Source organism: Thamnophis sirtalis, unplaced genomic scaffold (genome assembly GCF_051295495.1).
Source record: "Thamnophis sirtalis isolate CommonGarterSnake01/CBP01778 unplaced genomic scaffold, rThaSir2_p1.2 scaffold_9, whole genome shotgun sequence".
Classification (NCBI taxonomy): domain Eukaryota; kingdom Metazoa; phylum Chordata; class Lepidosauria; order Squamata; family Natricidae; genus Thamnophis; species Thamnophis sirtalis.
In genome coordinates, this window is record NW_028261389.1 from 14,412,621 (window position 1) to 14,428,423 (window position 15,803).

General features: G+C 40.4%; 1 protein-coding gene across 23 annotated transcripts in view; it reads left to right on the plus strand.

Annotated features, from left to right (window-relative positions):
* The window catches only part of MICAL3 (microtubule associated monooxygenase, calponin and LIM domain containing 3), a 229,733-nt gene that overhangs the window by 180,193 nt on the left and 33,737 nt on the right, over positions 1 to 15,803 (plus strand). For 19 of the 23 annotated variants that reach the window (XM_087722862.1, XM_087722863.1, XM_087722865.1 and 16 more), the window contains 7 exons: positions 1,962 to 2,157; positions 2,899 to 3,173; positions 6,055 to 6,144; positions 8,368 to 8,505; positions 11,583 to 11,645; positions 14,314 to 14,406; positions 15,304 to 15,441. In XM_087722862.1, coding sequence (XP_087578988.1) covers positions 1,962 to 2,157; positions 2,899 to 3,173; positions 6,055 to 6,144; positions 8,368 to 8,505; positions 11,583 to 11,645; positions 14,314 to 14,406; positions 15,304 to 15,441 — 993 coding nt within the window. The remainder of the gene's footprint in view (positions 1 to 1,961; positions 2,158 to 2,898; positions 3,174 to 6,054; positions 6,145 to 8,367; positions 8,506 to 11,582; positions 11,646 to 14,313; positions 14,407 to 15,303; positions 15,442 to 15,803) is intronic. The other 4 variants (XM_087722869.1, XM_087722871.1, XM_087722880.1 and 1 more) reach the window with 4 other exon arrangements.

Sequence of the window (15,803 nt, forward strand, 5' to 3'; positions counted from 1 at the left end):
TGGCCCGATGTTTTTCTTCATAATCCGGGTACCCCACCCCACCCCATCTTTGTGTCTGACATACTGTATTTTGGGGCTATTTTCAGCTAGGAATAAGACGATGAGTAAATCTTCCTTGTCATTTTAATCCATGCAATGACCTCTCTGTCTAAGCATGACACTTTTCGTACTTGATCGTCGAGTTGAACTAGCTCACTTTTTGCGTTAATGGTTTAGCTCTTCCAGAGGATGCTCAGGGTCTTTTCAGTCATTCAACTGCATCTTCGAAAGCTTCATCCACAGGAATAGCCTCGTTCACCTCTGTGAAACATCATTGGCTTGATATTAACTGGATAATGGATGCTTTTTTCTACAAGGCTATCCTTTGTTCGTTTTTAGAATCCCTTCATTGGTGTCCTCAAGTAAGCTCACTATTCTTCCAGTTGCTTATCTGACGCTGAGCTTGTCAATCAAAAGGTCGGTGGTTCGAAACCCTACTGCCGCGTAATGGAGTGAGCTTCCGTTACTTGTCCCAGCTTCTGCCAATTTAGCAGTTCGAAAGCATGTAGAAATGCAAGTAAAAAAATAGGGATCACCTTTGGTGGGAAGGTAACAGCGTTCTGTGTGCCTTTGGCGTTTAGTCATGCCAGCCACATGACCACGGAGATGTCTTCGAACAGCACTGGCTCTTCGGCTTTGAAACAGAGATGAGCACCCCCCCCTAGAGTCGGGAATGACTGGCACGTATGCGCGAGGGGAACCTTTACCTTTACCTGAAATGGTTTGTTTGGTCACTTGACTATTCATATAACCATCCTGCCTTACTCTGTCTGATAGTTTGCTTCTTGTAGGAGACGCTGAGCAGCTGGAGAGTCAGGTCACATGACCATTGGACACTGTAAATGTGGCCCAGTTGCTGAGTTCCCAAAGTTCAGTCATGTGACTGTGTGGGGTGGAGGTGGGCGGTAACGGTTGGAACTTCCGATCTGCTCTCTTATGATCATCTAAATATTTGCAGCCCAGATCTGTTAACACTAAAACCGATACAATCTTTTGGCATTACTCCACTCCCAAGAGATTGGATTGGATTGGATTTATTCAGTTTGTATGCCGCCCTATTCCCGAGAGACTCAGGGCGGCTAACAATCGAAGAGGGGAGGGGGTACAAAATAAAGATAAAAAGACAAACACATTTTAAAAAACAACAACAGCCATACCCTCGAGTGGGGCTGAGAGATTCAGCAGCCCCAGGCCTGCCGGAACAGCCAGGTCTTAATGGCTTTGCGGAAAGCTGGAAGGGTGGTGAGGGTCCAGATCTCAACGGGGAGATCTTTCCAGAGGGCCGGAGCAGCCACAGAGAAGGCCCTCCCCCAGGGAGTTGCCAGCCGACACTGGCCGGCAGATGGGATTTGGAGGAGGCCTAGTCTGTGGGGTCTAATAGGTCTATGGGAGGTAATTGGCAGGAGGCCATCCTGAGCCACTGCTGCTGCTGTTCCTCCCTCAGAATGGCTAGTGTGTGCCACCCCAGCACCAAAATTTCCTCAGATGTAGCAATTCCTGGACTACAGTGTTCTACTTAAACTACACTAGACGTGTTTCAACTTCGTTCTTACAGTCCCCAGCTAGTATGAGAGGAGTGTAAGATATCTGAAGGACACCAGGTTGAAAAGACAGTATTGAAGGAGTAACGCAGGATGCTATTTGGTCCAAGAGAAGAAAAAGACAACCTTTGTCTGTGTGTGTTTTTACATTATAGGAAAAAATATTATAACAAATTGTTATTTTCTCCAAAACATATTCCCCTCTTGCAACTTTTCTTTGAAAGACTACTACGAGTCTCTTGTAGTCAGATCCCAGTTGGAAGTCAACAGTTTAGTATCCTGGTAGGATTGCAACAAAGGCAATTGTTCCAGATTTGCCTGCATGGTTGGGATCAGGGCTCATAATATCTTTTGGTTGTTTGTTTCTTAATTCTTCTCCAGCTCCCAACATAAATGGCGTAGAGGAACCGAGCCTTGCTAAGAGACTGCGTGGCACACCAGAACGGATTGAGTTGGAGAATTATCGGCTCACGTTACAACGGGAAGAAGACTTGGAGGAAGTGCCAGAGGAGACATTGGCAGAGCACAACCTCAGTAGCGTGCTAGACAAAGGAACAGAAGAGGATCTACCCAGCAGGTTATTTGATTTGGGCATCTTTAACAGCTTCTGTAGTTAGATATTTTTTTACAGCCTATGCTAAAATATACTTCTTCAAATTAACTAGCAAAAATCTCTTAATATATTGTGGCACCAGAGACTGAAACGAAAGATGGGTTTGGAGTTTCATTATAAGGTCACTATTATATTCTGGTTCCTCTACAAATCTTATACAGTTTTTGTCTTCTAGTTGGTGATCTCAACCGTTTTCAGCATAGGATGCATTTTGCCCTGAATAGCATTTCCTGTTGTTACTGTTCCTCCTATAAAACTTAATAAGACCAAACAAGATTTGCATGCTTCTTCAGATTTAAGATTTGGGGGAACTTAAATGAAATGAAGGATCTGAATTAAAAAAAAACAAAAACCTGTCCAAATAACGTTTTTGCATTGCAGGGGTTGGAAGGGAGGAAAATACATTCTTAGAAGTTGAAAAAAAATGCAGATTTCTTTCATACACTAGATAAAATTCCCAGATGATTTGCATTTGTTAAGTTTTCCCATAATTTTACTTAAAATGGGCCATTTTTCGCTCATTTTTGTCCTCCCCAGCCCCCAGGAGCACTCTAGAAGCCTCCTAAAGGCAATGCACGGCCATTTTTGAAAAGGGGGCAGGGTTTTAGTTAGGTATTCTGAACTGGTAGATGATCATTTCCTTTGGCTATATTTATTGAAAAGTATTAAGCCTTTCAAGATGCCTCTTGCCTGTTTTCCCAACAGTAGCTCAGAATCTGAGATAGAGGAGGAGGAGGAGGAAGAGGAAGAGGAGGAGGAGGCAGCAGAGCAGCCCAAGCAACCGACCTCCGATCTGGGTGGCGTGCCATGGAAAGAGGCTGTGCGAATACATGCCATGTTGAAAGGGAAGAGTGAGGAGGAGCTGAAGATTGAGAAAAACCATGATCATGAAAACCAGGAGGAGGTAGAAGAAGAGGAGGAGGAGCTAGAGGAGGAGGAAGAAGAGGAGGAGGAGGAGGAAGAAGAAGTCTCTAGCGAAGGTTAGTAATCATTTTTTTGCTCGTGTAGGTATACATTTGTGTGCTGATGAATGTATGTGTGTATGTATTCCTTTTTTTCTCTGGAAAACTTACATATTAATACTATATTTTTCAGAGTATAAGATGCACCAAGATTTTGAAGAGGCAAATTAAAAAAAAAAGTTTTTGCACTCTGCAGACCTCCCAAAAATGGCCCGTTTTTTGCCAAAACAGGCCCAAAAAAAGGGCATGCATAGCTTTTAGGAGCCTTTAGAGTGCTCCTAGGGACTGGTGGGGCAAAAACGAGCAAAAAACCAGCCCATTTTCTGCTCATTTTCCCCCCAGGAGCACTCCAGAAGCCTCCTAAAGACCATGCACGGCCATTTTTGCAAAGGGGGCAGGGTTTCGGGAGGCTAAAAATGCTGTATTCAGTGTATAAGATGCACTCAGATTTTCAACCACTTTGGGGGGGGAAGTGTGTCTTATACTTCGAAAAATACCGTACATAGCAATAAATCTGATTGATACAGTATATAAAAAAATTCTGGGAAATTAGAAAGAAATCCTTTGAGGAAGTCAGTAGAATCCAAATTGAGGCTATTTTTTTCTCATTGTATTTTGTCTAATCCATTTTTCTTTACCTTTATTCAATTTTAATATCATAAACACACAACTCGGCTGTCCTATTAGGGTTGACCAAAAGAAAAAGCTACGAATGAATATGTTGCACTCAAGACGACGACAGAATCACAATATTAGGAGCCAGGAAACCAACCTCCAAAGCCGACATTTCAGAAAACAGTTATATCATTGTTGTAAAGCTTATTCATTATCTACGAAGTTCAGTGTTCCATTTCTGTCACTTGTGGGGAAGGCTGAGAAAAACCTCTATCTGGAATTTGTGAAGCTGTTACTACAAGCTGTAAACAGTTTGCATCATGTGGTCACCATTTGTGAGCCAGCTTCCGAAAAGCAGTCAGTGGAGGAAATTAGATTCATTTAATGACCACGTAATTCATACAACAATTGCAGTGATTCACTTAAATGTGGCAAAGAAGGTTGTAAAATCAAGCACAACTCATCATTCAGGAGTCTCATAATGCTCGTAATCCTTTTCTTTAAGAGCAAGGAAATATTGACTATAATGCCTTAATCCATTTTCAATGTATTGGACACTTAAAGACTTTACAATAGGAAGGCACTAGAAACAACAACAGACCCTAATTGAATTAGTTTAGGCCAGGGGTTTCCAACCTTTGCAATCCCAAGACTTGTAGACTTCAACTCCCAGAATCCCCCAGCCAGCATGGTCTTGTGTGCCAGAGGAATTCTGGGAATTGAAGTCCCAAAATTGCCAAGTTTGGAGATCCCTAGTCTAGGCTCTGTCCAGGGGTGGGTTTCTCGCCCCGTTCCAACTGGTTCGGTTGGAACGGGGCCGGTGGCGTCCTCGTGCACGCGTGCGGTGCACGCATGCGTACTAGCGTCTGCGCGACGCTCCAGCTGCTCCTGGAGGATCGCGCAGGCGTTGTATGCGTCCTGCGCATGCGTGGAAGCGCAGAACTCGTCAAAACCGGGTAAGCACCACGGGCGGGCAGGCCCTTCGCTGTTCATGGAAGTTACTTACTTCCGGGTTCGCCAACCAACCGGTTCGCAGGGACCGCCGCAAACCGGTTGAAACCCACCCCTGGCCCTGTCCAATTTTGATGTTAAGAAATTCCTTCCCTATGGGTTGCAAGATGGGGTTCAATGACTTGCCAATTGTCCGTTAGACTGAAACAGCACGTTTCCTTATAACCTTGCTTCATAATGGAAATTCTCTCCCTCCCAATCGTGCTCCTCAGTCAAGGACTACTTGTAGCAAAGACTGTGAGGAAGGATACTAATGTTATTCTTTCTCCAGCCTCATGAATTTTTCCGTTTGTTTTTTTTAAAAAAAACTAAACGTTAACAATATCTAACAGAGAAGTGAGGTGGAACATTAAATGGGGGAATCTGACTCTGTACAATGGCAAGCAGCCATTTCTCATTCATGGGGATGAAGATGGGATTGTGGGCCTAAGCATGCAATTGGTATACATTCAACAAACACAACAGGCTAGATTCACAATTGTCTAAAAAAAACCTCTATAAAACCTTGTGAGTCAACTATAGTCAAAAAGCTGCAAGTCACTATTTACTGTAGCAGCCAGTAGAAAATCATAAACATGTAGAATATGTAGGTTGGTGGAAGGCGAGTAGGTGCTCAGCATCTCTGATTTTTATAATCATAACTGACAAAACCACCAACTTGGTTACTTTTGGACTGATCTTTTTTTTAAACATTTGGTTCCTATTTTAAAATAAGTATAGTCTGTCAGAGCATTTGATGACTCAAGTTCTGCATGGACCAACTCCTTTAATCATGGAACGCAAGAAGGGGATTTTAGCCAATAAGAGTCTTGGTTAAGAGATTCCCTCTCCGGAATAAAGTAAGATTAGTTCAGTGTTTCTCCACCTTGGCCACTTGAAGATGTCCGGACTTCAACTCCTAGAATTCTGGGAGTTGAAGTCCGGACATCTTCAAGTGGCCAAGGTGGAGAAACACTGGATTAGTTGAATAGGTGCAGGAAAATTGCTTGTAAATCCACACACAATTTGTGGAAAATATATATATATATTTTCCATTTTGTAGCCTCTGTGAGCTGTGGGATAGATGTGTATCCATGACACATGTATTTATACCTATTTAGCATGTTCAGATTCCTATGTGAGATTGAACATGTGTAATACTTTCTAGAAAGGAGAAGCAACTTAAGGCCTCTGTGGGTTTCCTCGGCTTTCCCCAGTGTTTCCTTCTCCCTCTCTGTCCTTTATTTTCACTCTGACAATGCTATTTGTTGGTGTCTTCCTCCCCCTGCTGTAGAGGGAGAGTATTACCCTTGGGAGCGAGAACTTCAGCAAGGCCTCTGGCTTCAACGTCTATCAAACGAAGAGGACATGGGTACTTTTAAAGGTACCCTTGCACCGTCACTGCATCCCTTGAGGAAGAAGGGGGAGCTCCTTTATTACAAAGAGCAGGTCTCATGTGGTACAGCATATTTAGAAGCTGCTGTATTCAGCAAAATTACATTCTAAGTAAAAGTACACCTATATCAGTTTTTTCCTCTAGATCAGTGTTCCTCAACTTAGCCACTTTATGTTATGTGAGGGCATTCCCCAGCTAATTCCCCAGGCACCTACGCTAGCTTGGGAATTCTGGGAGTTGAAGTCCCCGTATTTTAACATCTCTAAGGATGGAAAAACTGCTTTAAGGACACTAGCATGGTAATTTACCATGTAGTTTACCTTTGTTTTTCATCACAATAACTGTGAGATAAGAAATAGAGATTACTCACTTCAATCCCTGATTACCATGATCAAATGGGGTCTGCTTCTCTTTATTTTTTTTATTGAACATTTTAACCAATATATTATTAGGAGCAAATATAACATTTGCTTTTTTTTTCCTGCCTCTTTCATAATGTAAATAGAGTAACAGTTAGATTAAAGCTCAGGCATTTCTAAATTAAATTCGTTAAATTCCATGGCCAAAATATGTGCCTGTTGCTGCACACGCATCTACTGTCTTTTTTGTGCTGCTTATCTGGGAAAGGGTCAAACTCGAAGCATGCAAAGACAAGCAGCATTGTCATCTTGTGTTTTTCACTGGGCCAGATTATTTTATTTATGTCATAGCTTGACATTTTTGTTACAGTGATAACTTCATCAAAAAGAATCCACACTATCCTCTCTTTTTATTAACCAGAAAAAAAGTATTTTGTTCCAGTTTTTGAAGACTTGGCTTAAAAAGTTGGAAGTTCCCTCCATTTTGGCTTAATATTATATCATATGCTATTGTGACATATTATGATAATTTGATAAATGCTGTTTTCTTCTAGTGCCTGACATTCAGCTGCAAAAATGGTTGCATATAAATAGAGAACAGGATGGCAGTCACTATGGCTATATATTGTAATAAATAAAAAATTTGAAGAATTATATCTTTCTGGAGACCGTTTTGCTCACACACAAACCCTGCCATCAATTGTGGATAACAAATCACAGGCTATATTTTGTTTATTAGGGCATCTGAACAAGGGTTCCTATCTTTTATAGAATAAGATCCACATTTTATTCTTGCTTTCAAGGTCCCTTTTTCAGAGAAAACAATTTTTTTTAAAGTGCCAGCTGGACCATCAGAATTCATCCGTGATCGGATGACCAGCATTCAATCAGCAAACCCCTTTTGTTTATACTAAGCTACAGATTTTCAGAAATTCAACCTAATAATCCCCTGTGTTAAAGTTTACCACTAGCTCAAAAGCTTCCAGGGAAACAAATAACCTTTATGGGCTTAAAGAAAATTGGAAATTGTGAGTTTTATTGGATACTATCAGAATAACAAGCTTTAATTTCTGATGGTTGATGAGGCCTGCTCTTTGAAAGCCTTGCTAAGGTTCTACATATGAATTCCCAGACATTTTTTAAATCTCGCAAACTAAACTCATCTTGTTAACTCCCCAGCAGTGTGTTCTAACACTAACAATACTTACCCAAGGATTTGTGATGGAAAAGGACAGTTGGCAGCATGAGTTGCCATAATTCAACAAGAGAACTTGAGTGCATGATGTTTTTCAAAATTCCACTGGGTGGTTTTAAAGTTACTTCATTCTTCTTGGAAGCAAAGTAGGATTGGGTGTGAATTAAAGAAAAAGAACAAAATGTATTTAACATTCTGCCTGTATTCTTAGTTTCTTTTTGGCTATTCTATGATATTGGGCAGTTATTGTTTGAAATGCTGCTCAGTAAAAGAGAAAAGGAAAACAGCCTGTTCTAAACCATACTGGTGAACACTGTAGCTTTATTGGTAATTAAAGAAGAATGACAAAATATATGTTGGAATTTAGATGCGTTTCTAATAGACTTAACCATGGTCAATCTTCAAGTATCATATGCATCACTGAAGGATTATTGTATTTTGCGGTGAATTGAATATATAAACTGTAATATGGGAGGAAGCACCTGCATGACCAGCGCTGATCTTTATCTTTTTTTCTCTTTCAATATCTATTTTCTCTTTCAATCTACTTCAAATAACTTTTTTTTTCTTTCTCTGTCTTTCCTGTACTCCTTTTCCTCCCTGTTTTACTTTTCCTTTGCCTTCTGCGTGATCCGCCATTGGCCTTTTCTCTGCTAGCTGGAAACCTGAGGCTGCAGCAGATAGTAAATCCAATTGATCCCCTGGAAATCTTGGCTGATGTGCATTGGACACACATCCATCAGAAGGAGGAGGAGGAAAAAGTGGGTCCCACTTCTAAGTCCTCCACCTCAAGAGGTAACCATGTCCACTGCATTGACCCCCTACATCATAAGGGCATTTGATTCCCATTAAATGCAGAAAGACCAATTCTGAGACCATCGTCATGTTGCTTCTAGAGCTTTCATGTTTGTTTATTGTTTGTAATAGAATGAAACATGTCTTGTGTCTGTGGTATGAACATTCATTTGTAATGGAAGAGGGATCTGCTGGTATGTACTATGAAGGCTATAGTTTGAGGTATCTCTTTTAAGCTTTAAGTACCCATGACTTCCTAAGACAGGCAGAATTAGTCTAGCCTAGGGGTGTCAAACTCAAGGCCCGTGGGCCGAATGTGGGCCCCGGGACTGCCCTAGAAACAGTGAAGGACTGGCCTGCTGTACCTCTGCCAATGAAAATGGAACTCGGGAGGGCCGCGCGTGGCTACAGAGCTCCATTTTCTCTGGCAGAGGGATGCAGGAGGCTGTTGCAGTCGAAAACTGAGCTTGGGAGTCCATTTTCGCTGGCAGAGCATTTGGGCCGCCAGGGGCGCCCCTGACACAAGTGACGTCAAGCTTGCCATGCCCACCCTAGCTACGCCCAACCCGGCTCTCCAAGGTCAAATGCAACCCTGATGCAGCCCTCAATGAAATCAAGTTTGACACTCCTGGTCTAGCCTAATGCAAGAGAGAAATCGAGTGTATACAGTTCTTTAGGCTGGTTTAATGGAGAATAGCCTCCCTCAGCCTGGTGGATGTGACGTAGCGGGACTTTCCCCCCCCCCTTCATTAAATCAGGCGTGGGTGTGGCCAGTGCGTGATGCATGCGGCCCATGGGCTGGGAGTTTGACAGCCCTGCTCTAGAGCTTCTGTTGGATACGTAATCTTAGTTTTGTGTTTTACATTAAATCTGCAGTTTGTTACTTTTCTTAAACAAAGACTAACAAAGTACTTCTTATGACCTCTTGAATTCCTAGTTTTGAAATATTAATACTTTGCAAGGAGGAGCTCTCTCCCTCCCAAAGAAATTACAACTCATGTAGTCCAATTACATACTGACTAACTTTTTCCAAACCCTTTAGAAAATTTCCTTTCTTATACTTTCTTGAAATGAAAGGGATGGTTATATGTGTGTATGAGAGAGACAGATAGTCTGAAAGACAGACCAAGAGAAACGGAATAAGAATATTTATTAGCAGAGGAGGTATTATGAACTTTACAAGAGAAAGTTTGCTTGTTTGTTTAGTCTTGGGAGTTCTGTACTTGTTATATATCATGTAATGTTACTCAAAATACCTACACTGCAACCTATTAAAATGAATTGAAAAATCAGTTTAAAGCAGTCCTTCCAAATAAGGAACATTAGAAAGAAAGAAATGATCACCTGCCCTTTACTACCCTTTTCACTCAATGTAAGAGAAACTTCCCATTTTAAAGGTAAAATGATTTGGGTGAAAAGGCAACCTTTCTTTTGAGAAACGTAAATGGTGTTCCCAAGTTCTGATTACATAATTATTCCAGGTCAGGATCTGTATGTTATTTGAAAGGATCATTCAAATAGTTAAGTCTTTCACCAAAGCCTGTACTGTATCTTTTCATCCAAACATATACAATTAATACCTCTAGTGTTCTGTTAGTGGAAACCTCAAACACTTTTTTTTCCTAACAGTAACTCAATCACCTTTGAGCTCAAGGAAACAACTATCTGTACTTCTTAAAATATAAGCAGTTTTAAAATTTGACAAGCCTCTGAAAGCCTAACTTGAAAACAAACAGCCCAAGCACAAGGAATCTAATATTTTGATCTTATACTTTCTCTGAGGAAAAAAGAAGAAGGCATATTTGGGGGTTCAGTAATCCTTGCAGTTTGAAAAGATGAATATGTTCATTATACTTCCCTTATGTTAGATTCTATGGATATTTCATAATTGCCTTATTTCCTTGGATTTTCTCTGATGACCTGGTGTACGGTTTGGGGTTTCACCGTTTATTTGGCTTCATGGAAACTTCCCTTGATTCCTTTCCTTGAATTTCCTAGCTCGCTATATCCTGGTATGGTCCTTTTTCTTTGTGTTGGGATGAACTCTTTTGAATTCTCAACCAGGGCAGCCAGGAGGAGAACTTTGACTCAACCTTTTAAAGGTTCCAGGTGAAGTAGTATAAAAGAGCTTGATTTTGTCTCACAACTAAGAGATATACTGTACAAGAGAAGGCGAAACATGCAGTTTTGTAACTCATATTAAGCAATGGGCTCTAAATAACCCTATTTACATTGTATGTTGTAGTAGATAGAACAATCTTTAAGAAAGCTGGATATATTTGGCAGGAGAACATGGGAGATGATAGTTTGAGGACTTCTAAGAGTTGGGTTCTCTATGGCAGAATAATCATCAGAAGAAAAATTCATCCACTTAAAAGGAAGGGAGAGAATCGGGTGAAATGCTACCAATTCGGACCGATTTGCCCGAACTGGTAATAAAAAAATGCTACCGGTTCATCCAAACTGGTAGTAAAAAAAATGCTACCAGTTTGGGCAAATTGGTAGCTCTGATGATCAGTTGTGTAACAGTCAGCTGTGCTGCACGATTAATCATGCATCACAGCTGATTGTCACGCAGCTGATCGTTGGAATTACTGGTTTGCTCGAACCGGTGGCATTTTCTAACAACCGGTTCAGGCGAATGGCATGCATGCGCCCGCGAAGTAAACCAGTAGCAGACTTCAGAGCATTTCATCCCTGACATGAATATAATAGGGATTGAGGGAGTCCATTGATCAGAGCATTTCTGTTTTTAAGTATTTTTTATTTTACCAGAGGTTCTTTGATTTCTACGAGAAAGGTCAGAGCTCAAGCAAATGTTAATCTCAGCTTGTAATAATTTTTCAACAGAGTTGCCTCAGGTAGCCATGGTGGAAGCCATGGCAGCAGATACCAGGATCAAGGAATTTATGTTTCAATCTTCCCCTTCTTACAATCCAACTTAGAATCTGTCTGATTTTGCTTTCCCATGGTGTGTTTTTCTTTTGTTTTTCCTGCATCCTGACTTTTTTTTTCTTTCAAAATACATGTTGAGTGTGCTGTGGAATTTATTATAATTTTATTTTATTTTAATTCAGCATCTGACCTTCCCTCCATCCGCCACGAGGCAGTACAGGCATGGCTGGATGCAGCCCCAGGAGGTAGTTTTGGTGATGTTCTGTTTATAGCCTCACAAGTAACCCTGCCCGCCACCGCTGGCAATGCCACTTCTCCATGTTTCCAGTGCCGCATTTGCTGGCCTTTTTTTTTTAACCCAGGAACTATCAATGTCTTTATTGCTACTGCATGGCAGAGTTGGGGAGGCAGGGAAAAGGGGGTTGCATGTCTCAAAGAGATGACCCACTCTTGCATGAATTAAACCACCATCTTAATTCCTTCAGCTTCCCTTCTTGCAGAGAATATGGAAATTCAGATGCAGTTGAGAAGAGAAATAGATTTTCTAGATATGCCATAGACCAGTAGGACCTATTTAAATCTAACACTTAACTGAAAGGTGAAAAGAAGCCACAGGTATTTCTCTGAGTGCTCTTGACAACTAAACACCCATCTTACAGTTTGCTAAAAAAAAACCCACACACACAAGATTTCCATTGGGGCCGGTAGAAGATTGCTCCCCAAGATAAATTATTTCCTTTACTCAACTCTCATAGTCTTGATTTTATGCAAGGCCCTTGGTGGCCATTGTTTTCTAAAATTACATTTAAGTTAAATGCTGTCTTAGGCGATCTGAAGTGGCTCCATCTTTAAAATTCATAATGGGAAGATGTGTGATCTGTCCCACCTCACATAATCTTATTGTAATTTTACATTTTCTACAGAACATCTTCCTAATGTGGGGGAAAAAATCTTCTCGCTTTTTTCCGTAGCCATTATCTTCCAGTTTCGAAACTTAGAAATGGTAGACAAAAGGTGTCTACAGTTCTGAAAAGAGATGCAGTTCGAAGGAGAAGTCATTGAGGATCACTGAGCTGGAAGAATTCTAGATGAGGGATCGGCAACCTTAAACACTCAAAAGAGCCACAAAGGTCCTAACCGGAAGGGCCCCCTCCCTTCAATTCTGAAGCCAACCAGAAGTCTGGTTCCCCCACCATAGAGTCTCCTCCTAGCTTGGCATCCTTTTTCTTCTATCTATCCTAACTGAAAGCCCTATCAATTGTGGAGCCGATTGGTGACAGGGACCCACAGCAGAGGGATGAAAGAGCCACACATGCAGCTCCAGAGTTGCAGGTTGCTGACCTCTGGTCTAGATAGACCTTAAGTTGACAAAAACTTTAATGAGAACTCATTGTTGAAGTCAATTTGAAGTGTATTAAAGTCAGAATTGAGATACGTTTGTGTGACTGGAATCCCACCATCTAGATAGAAACCATAATAGATCAGATTCTTTGTAAAGTGTCTTTGCTACTCCATATAAAATAGCTAAATTATACAGGTTGCTTCTAAAGAGCCTTTTCCTTTGGTCTTATTCTTACAGCTGAGTCCTCCTAAAGGAATTGGTTATAATTTTAGATAGCAGAACACAGATTGCTTGAGACTTGGCAATTTAGATTTTGCATGGATGGAGCTAGTGCGTTTCTAAAACTTTTTTTTTTTTTTTTTGCTTCTGTCAGCAAAGTTTGCATATTGCCTTATTCTTAGCCAGTTTTGACTGCTGACCAATCTGGGCAAAACATTGCTTCCAGTAGTTTGGGATATAGTAGTGCATCGCTTTTAAGTTTCTATGCGAGAGCTTCCCCCCACCCCTTGCACTTTACGTTTAACTGCTTAATATGTGCAAAGATGTATTAGCAAAATAACTATGAATAGAACACATTTTCCCAAGAATAGATGTGCACCAATGTATGCTAATTTGTGCCTCCGTTAACATATCACTGAAATTTGATTTTGACTCATGAGAATATTGCATGATTGCTTAGGAGAGACTAGTCCCTCCTATATTGAAGGATGTTCCAAAATATTATATCAATTAAATGTGTAGCACCAGTTATGCTTGATTTTAAAATGATGTATTTGACCTCCACATACAGTGGTACCTTGGTACTCAGCTACTTTGAAATTCATTGAATTTGGTACCCAAAGCCACAAAAACTTTTATCCCAGTGTTGGTTTGGTACTCAATACACAAGAACTTGTGTTGTCAGCTACCTTGTGACACACTACATTATTCCTTATGGGAAAAATTTGTTTGAAGCTCATCAATTTTGGTGCTCCTGGAACCAATTAATGATGAATACTAAGATATCACTGTACTCTTAGTTTGGATGGTTGCTTAGAATAGCTGCAGCTAAAATATATTTCCATTTATGTTTAAACATCAATAGGGCTATAATTGTATAATATTACAAATATTTAAATATGAATATACTAAAAGGTCAGCATCACATTTCAAGGCATTATTCATTTCATATATTGACCAAACATATTTTACTTTTAAAAAGATGTATTTGACTCATGACCTGAAGTTTTTGTTTTTATCCAACATATATGCATTGAGCTTTTATGATTAAAAAATGATTTGCTGTAGCTCATATCTGATTGTCTCGGCTCAGATGCCTCAATGTCACATACATCAATGTTCTTCAGTGTTCAAATGAAAAAAAAAAAGGCAAATCTTTATTCCAGAATAGTTTTTTCCTGTCACACATATCAATTTTAATCCAAAGTGATACAGTCCTAGTAGAACAAACATCACATGTTTGCTGTTTTTGGATTGCGGGAGTGTGTCTTAAGTGATCCTCCCAGCAGAAATCTATTTTCTCTTCCGCCCCATTGTCTCTTTTTAAAATTGGTACCAACAATTTATTGTAGCTCTGTGTGAAGAGAATGATGATGAAGATGAAGTGGGTTCTGAGCCTGCAGAAGCGATTGAAGATGGAGACACTGGGGCAGAGTTGGATGATGGTAGGAGTCTGAGGACATCTTCAGACACTATGTTGTTGGTTGATGTCATGGAACCATGGATGACCTTGTGGGATAAGGGGAAGAGATGCTCCCTAGACAATCAGATAAGAGGGAGGAGCCCCCAGTGGCTTAACAATCAGAGAAAGAAATTTAGGAAAGACTGCCCTCATTGATTAGATAGTTAAAAGTAGCAATGGAAAGTTTGTACCTTCAGACTTGCCAGATTCTTATTAATAAGTACCTTACTATAAAGTAGAATGAGCTCAGCTAGTCTTGATTCCTGTCTGATTTACCTGTGAGAACTGCAGAAATACTGCAGAAATGCAAAGTCATGCTACAAAACAATTATGTGCAAATTTGACAACCCCAAACCAAACAGCTCAGTTGATATAGTAACTTAAGTAGTGGCTTAATGGCGTGAGGCTTGGAGGTGGTAGAGAAGGATTTCAAGATAATTATACATGTCATTTTTTAATCACATGTGGAATAGCCACGTTAAATAAAAATGTAGTAAAGGGTTTCAGAAACACAGAAAGAAACTATTTTTTACTCTAAAATTATGACTTAGAACTAACAAAACTAGGTAATTTAGCATACACATAATACAAAAAGTAATGGAGGGAGAGAGGAAAGAAGGAAGGAAAATAAAAACAGAAAGAGGAAGGAAGGAAAGAAAGAAAGAAAAGAAAGACAGAAAGAAAGAAAGAGGAAGGAAGGGAAATAAAGACAGAAAGAAAGAGGAAGGAAGGAAGGAAGGAAGGAAGGAAGGGGGAGGGGACAAAAGCCTACATAGTTTCACCATTCCCTTCCCTTGTTATGACGTTACTATAAATATGTATAAAATTTAAATCTTAATTCTTTTTTTTTCCAATTCCTGATATATTGATGGGGGTTTAGATGACATCCCTTCTGATGCAGAGGCAGAGTGTCGCATCCATCAAGAAGAAAAAGAAAAAGAAAAAGGAGAAAAAGAAGAACTGAAAGTCTCTGAGCTCAAGGAAGCAGAAACAGCCACCCCTTTCATTATGGCGGAAGGTACTAAACATTTCAGCACTGCAGAGCACACTGGATTGGCTAAGAACCTGTAGGCCAAATTACACAGTTTTTCCTGTTTTTTTAATTTAGAATAAGTCAAAGAACGATTCCCATTAACAGTGTTTTCAAATAAATCTGTTATCCCTTGCAAGTGAATACTTGCCATCAGGGGTAGGATTCAGCCGGTTCAGACCGGTTCAGGCGAACTGGCAGTTCTGCTGATCAGTTGGCCCCACCAACCCACCCCTGTGCTAGTCTGTCCTATATTTCCTTTATTTGAAGCCCAGCTAATAAGTGTGGCAGGCGCTCAGCAAACCGGTTGTTACACCAGTTGATCCCACCACTGCTTGTCACTCAGGAAA